Here is a 6,068-nt window from a genome sequence, read left to right as displayed (position 1 = left end):
CCCATTTGGGTACCAGCCAGAAACATCAAGCCTACAACTGTCAGCCAACCAGAACCAGCTGAACAAGACTGAGAGTCTGCCTTGTTAGCGGATGCACCTGCCCTATCATCCTACCCTGAGAAAGTGCCCATAGCCACATCTGCTACTGCTTTATACCCCACTAGCTCTGGTCAGCCACTCAAACGGCCCACAGCCTGTGTGCAGACACGCCATTGCTGATTACCATTGTTCTTCATTCCTATCCCTATCTGAGCAAGCACTCCTGTGGCCTCCCGTTTTGAGCACTGGTTAGTCAACGATGGGTAAGATCCTCTGGGAGACAACCTAAGACAGGAACAGCCACGTGCGGAGACCACATGGAAATGGGGTCAGCAATGGTCTGGCCAAGAATCATGCCTCCTGTTGCTCAAAAATAAATAAAAAGGAAGAAATGTGGTGGAAAGAGAAGGTCATGCCAAGATGGCCGCTGACAATGGAAACTGCCTGGCAACAGGCTGTGATTGGATGGCTTTGGAAACAACATGACAATGGAGCCTGACTGACAACAGGCTGTGATTGGATGGCTTCGGGAACCACATGGCAATGGAGCCTGCCTGGTAACAGGCTGTGATTTGATGGCTTCAGAAACTGCCTGGCAACAGGCTGTGATCTGTTAGGGCATAGACCGCCCCTTGACCAGATTGGCCGCCTTGGCTCTATAAGCTGCTGTACCAACTGAAATAAATGAGTCTTCCATCTGCTCACCTTAGGCCTGCTTTCACCAACACCTGGGGTCTGTGTGGTGACTCCACGCCTCTTGCCCCCACCATGATCCTCCTCTCAGAATGGATCCACAGCAATATCTGGCACCCAAGGAATTGTTATAAAAACATGCTAGTGGTGGGCTTCTTTTCATAGTGCTTGGGGTTTTTAAATTTCTTTTTACAAAATTACATGTCAGTAACTTCTCTTTGTCTAATTGGGAAGAAATATGAATTTGCATTCCTATAACACAAAGAAATCTATGGGAAGCAATATGTTACTGCCCACCACTACCACCAAAACCAAAAACTGCCAGTTTTATATAGTTTTGAAATTCTTCCCAAAGCTACTTTGTGTCCTCACTGACTCTATCCAGCCATCCTAATGCTTGCCCTGAATTCTAACCAACCACTTGTGCTTGGGGCAATCAAAGATGAAAATGTCTCTACTTTGGCTTTACTTTTGTAAAAACTTTATTTTCATGCCCTATGAAAGGCAGACAGAGATGTCCCATCCATTGGTTCACTCCCTAAATGCCCACGACAGGCATGCTGGGCCAGACTGAAGCCAGGAGCCCAGAACTCAATGCAGGCCTCCCACATGGTTGGCATTAATAGGAAGCTGGAATCAAATGTGGAGCCAGGCTGTGGAGTAGTGGATAAATCTGCCGCCTGCAGTGCTGGCATTCTGTATGGGCGCCGGTTCGAGACCCGGCTGCTGCACTTGTGATCCAGCTCTCTGCTATGGCCTGGGAAAGCAGTAGAAGATGCTCCAAGTCCTTGGGTCCCTGTATCCACGTGGGAGACCCAGAAGAAGCTCCTGGATCCTGGCTCCTGGCTTCAGATCGGCCCAGGTCTGGCCGTTGTAGCCATCTGGGAGTGAACCAGCAGATGGAAGACATCTTTTTCTCACTCGCTCGCTCTCTCTGCCTCTGCCTCTCTGTAACTCTCAAATAAATACATTTTTGAAAAAATCTTAAAAAACAAAAGTAGAGCCAGGCCATGAACCCAGGCACTCAGATATGGGACTCAGACCCTAGTGGCAACTTAACCACCATACTAAGTGCCTATCCCCAGAATTTCCATTTAGGCTGTGGTGTTGGCCAAATTCACACTGTTGAAATGCTGGGTCCCTAAGGAACGACTGTCCATTTTTATTTTCTGTTTGTTAGAGAGGTGGGAGTGGGGGCAGAAGCTGGAGAAGAACTCAACCGGCGCTCCGTGTGGGTGGCACTTGAACCATCCTGAACCGTCCCTGCTGCCTCCCAGGAGCCACGTCAGCAGGAAGGTGGAGTCAGGAATGAAACCCACTCGCTCTAATACGGGACATGGGTGTGTCTCAGCCACGGGCTTCTCATCTGCCTGACCGCCAGTTCCCAGAGGGCTAAGCAAGAGCACCAGGTTAGGGGTAAGACGAGGAAGAACTGGCCTGGGGAATGGGGTGGAGTCCTTAAGCACAAACTGGGGCGAAACTTCAGCAGGGAGATCGGATCTGGGACAGATGGGAGGACAGAGGTGCAGACCACCCACCTGCAGCTGAGCTCCAGGGAGAGGGGACAGCCTTTGGTCAGAGAAGCCAGCCCCTTCTCAGGGGGGAGGGCGCCAGAGAGGCACACCTGGGGCTCGGCGGTGTGCCCCCGCTGAGCGTTCCCTTCAGAACTCCTGTTTGGACAGACATTCTCAAGAGCTAACCCCGAAAAGAGTTGGTTCAAACCAGCGTCTCCTCTCCTTGCGACGTACGGAAGAGCCCAGGATTCTCAACACCTGTCTCCCTCGTGCTCCCACTCTTAGCAGCAGGTAGCCAGAGCTGAGAGTCACACCGCCCTCCAAGAGTGGGTCCCGCCTGCACACACCCACATGCACACCAGCTTTAGCCATGTCCTTTTATTGAGCCATTTGTATGGGAATGGTGATCAGGGAGTTGTCACACCCCACCACGGGGCCCTGCCACGGAGGAGGCGGGCTCAGCAGTTGCTGGGGTAGTTTCTGGGATGGTGTCCCAGTGCAGGCCAATGGCGCTGACGAATAAGCCAGCTCGGCCACTGATGAATCGGAGCACGGCGTCCAGGTCCAAGGGGACAGCGTTGAAGCTCACGCCTCTGTCTTTCCCAAAGGAAAGGATGCGACCGTAGTTGGTGAAAAAGTCCAGGGTCTTCAGATAGTTACTGTATGACCCAGAAACCTCGATCACCGACTCCCCTGGGTGCAGAAAGATCTCCTCCAGGTCTCCCTGGTTGCCACCCACGTAGTCGCTCCACACCTGGCCATAGCGCACCTGGAGACTGGGGACGGGTGGGAGGGCAGGAACGGGGACACTGATTAGGTCATCAGAGTTCAGGACCGTTTGGCCTGCACGTGGAGTCCTCCAAACTGGACACTAGCATGAGCAGTCCCTACTAGTTGCCCCAAAAGTGTAGGCCGGGTGAGCCCTGGAGGACCACACAAAGAACTTCAGCTCCTGGCCTGGCTGACAGCAGGTGCAGAGAAGGAAGGCAGCTTGCCCAGAGTCGCCCACACACAGCACATGGCAGGCCTTGAATTTGGAGTCCAGCCTCCTACGATGCCCCTCCCCCATTCTCGCACTTGTGGAAGCAAAGGGATTTTCTAACAGCTGAGTGGCTCCCTTGTGGGAGAGGGAAGAGGCTTGTCCCTGCTGTCCCAGGAGGCAGATCCAGGATCAGGGGACACACTTTGGCTCTGCACGTGATAGAATTTTCCGACTAGCAATGGAGTGGGGATTGCTCAAGAGAGGCGTTGAGCAAAGTTGCAGGGCACCCAGCAGGGATATTGGAAAGAAACTTTAAACCGCAGAAGGCGGGTGGGCTGGGCTGGTCGACTTCCAGGCCCCTGAGAGTTAGTGGTTATTAATGATTTGCCACCACCAAGCATATTCGGGGAGGGAGGAGTCCAAAGGGTACGGTTCTGGAAGCCGAGTCCTCTCACAGCTATCCCCATATCCTGCCTCACTAGGGACCTGTTGGTTGAGGCACAGGTGGCCCAGAGTGAAAGAGCACTTCCTGAGTTAGTAAGAGCTTGAGGAATGCAGAGGAGCCTTACCCCGCGATATTGAAGCTGTCAACCCGGACACGGATGGCTGTGATGGGCCCTTCCAGCTGGAGGCCGGAGTGGGAGAATGGCTCCCCTCTTCCACTTCCGTACTCACCACTGTAGGAGGAGGACCTGGCCTGGACTGCAGTGGAAAGAAAGGGGGGCTTGGAGGCAAGGACCTCCCAGTTCCCACCGCTCATGGTCAGCCCTGCAAGCCTTGGCCACCAGCCGAGCAGGGGCCCCTTCCCGCCACCCGCCACCAGAGTCCCAGCGGCTCACTTACTGGCACTGGCAGAGGCCGAGGCACAGAGAAGGCCCAGGAGCATGGAGGTCCACATCGTGAGGCTGCAGGGGGAAGAAGAGAGCAGAGGGGGAGGTTCCTCCTTTCCCTCTGGCCTCCGGGTGGCCTGACCCTTCAGCTCCCACCTAGCCAGACCCAGGCTCAAGGTGCACAGCACTGTCCACAGCCTGCAGTGTCATCCTCCAGACCTGATGTTCCAGGGTCCAACTGTCTCTGGCCCGCCCTTGGTCTGGCTGTAGCCACGCCCTCCTTTTCCCCTCCAAGCAGAAGGTCAGCGCTCACTCTTGGCGAGCGCTGTGTCCTGACACAGCCAGGACGGGGACTTTCTGAATTAGGATGGAGGATAGGCCTCAGCCTGGAGACGGCTGAATTTCCTGAACCCAGCATCAGAGCCAACACCGACAAGCTGGCCGCTGGAGTGCAGTAGGTGAGTCCTCCGCCCCTGGAGCCGCCATCCCATATGGGCACCGGTTCAAGTCCCGTCTGCTCCACTTCCGATCCAGCTCTCTGCTAGTGCCCTGGGAAGGCGGTGGAAGATGGCCCAAGCACTTGGGACTCTACACCCCCTTGGGAGACCTGGAAGAAGCTCCAGGCTCCTGGCTCAGATTGGCCCAGCTCTGGCCATTGTGGCCATGTCGGGGAGTGAACCAGCAGATGGGATCTTTGTCACGATTCTTTGTCCACCAACACACGCCTGGCCTTTCCCAGTCACCTGAGTGTCCCAGGTTCCTAGTCCTTCAACTGACAGCTGACACATCTCTGCACCAAGATAGCTTCAACCCAGGTGCCCACTTCACTAACACTCCCTGCCACTCAATCCAGGCATCCCCTTCCCCAGACCAGATCAGATCTGAATCCCCACCCCGTCAAAGGCAGACCCAGGAATCCCTAACACCTCTCACCTGGGAGCTTCAGGTGCAAGGTAACCCCTTAGAACCTTCCAGAACGTTTATACCAGCTCCAAGCCCTCCCTCCTGCTCTTTATCAAGGGAACCTCACCTCCTGAGCAAACAAGGTCAACCTCTTGGGATCAGGTGTTGGGCAGGGTCTGTCCCTCCCGGAAAGCTTAGGGATGACAAGGTGGGGTCCACTCGGCTGAGTGCCAGAGCCCAGGAGGGGCAGGACAAGCTTGAGACATGGTCACCGCAGCTTTTGATGAAATCATTTTATTTATTAACTGTGGGAAGGGAGAGAGAGAGAGAGAGCAAGGTCTTCATCCACTGGTCACTCCCCACATGGTTGCAATGGCCAGAACTGAGCCGATCCGATGGATCGCTATGGAAGTTCCCCCATCTGGGGAGAGAACCATCACATGGAAGACCTCTCTCTCTCTCTCTCTCTCTGCGTCCTTTTCTCTTTCTGTGTAACACTGACTTTAAATAAATAAATAAATGTTTAAAAAAAGAATTTTTCCCCCTCTTTCCTGATATTTTGATACAAAATAAAAAAAAAAAAAAACGAAGAAAAAAAAAAAGAAAAACAAGCAGGCAGTAAAGTTTAAAGAATGGCATGGCAAACACCCGTACAACCATATACCACTTTATGGATTCTATCACATCATGGGGACTATCTTATAAATTAGCAAGTCTAGCCAGCCAGCCAGCCTCAACCTGCCAGCCCCTTCTCAAACCATCTGTCTCTGAGAAGGGTGACTTGGGCTGCAAGTTGCCCCCCTCCCAAGAGATGTCCTTCCAGGGAGCATGAGGGAAGCTGAGGCGCTGAGGGGGTGCAGGTCCTCCTTGCAGCAGGGTGGGGCTGGGCCCTGCCCTGGACTCTCAGACACCATGGCAGAAAGGTCCTGGAGCCCTCCCCCACCCTCGGGTCTGAGACTTCAGAGTGGGTGTCAGACTCCTTCTGCCCCGCGAGGGTGGATCTCTCCACCTCAAGCCACGAGTCCTGATGTCTGGCGTCTCTAGGACTGGTTCTGTGACCCCTCTGAGTCAGCAGGTCTTCCAAGAAGACAGAAGCATGGAGGCCAT

At 54.0% G+C, this 6,068-nt stretch overlaps 1 protein-coding gene across 1 annotated transcript; it reads right to left on the bottom strand.

The window, feature by feature from the left end:
* Positions 1-2,609: 2,609 nt before the first annotated feature.
* Positions 2,610-4,320, bottom strand: LOC138843013 (zymogen granule membrane protein 16-like). Its single transcript, XM_051839793.2, has 3 exons — positions 4,072-4,320; positions 3,798-3,930; positions 2,610-3,022 (listed from the first exon to the last, which is right to left on the bottom strand). The coding sequence occupies exons 1-3, from the start codon at positions 4,124-4,126 to the stop codon at positions 2,665-2,667; spliced, it is 546 nt and encodes a 181-aa protein (XP_051695753.2). The 5' UTR covers positions 4,127-4,320; the 3' UTR covers positions 2,610-2,664.
* Positions 4,321-6,068: the final 1,748 nt, after the last annotated feature.

The sequence above is a fragment of the Oryctolagus cuniculus genome, chromosome 19, assembly GCF_964237555.1.
Source record: "Oryctolagus cuniculus chromosome 19, mOryCun1.1, whole genome shotgun sequence".
NCBI classification, from domain to species: Eukaryota; Metazoa; Chordata; class Mammalia; order Lagomorpha; family Leporidae; genus Oryctolagus; species Oryctolagus cuniculus.
This window is presented reverse-complemented; position numbering and strand designations above follow the sequence as displayed.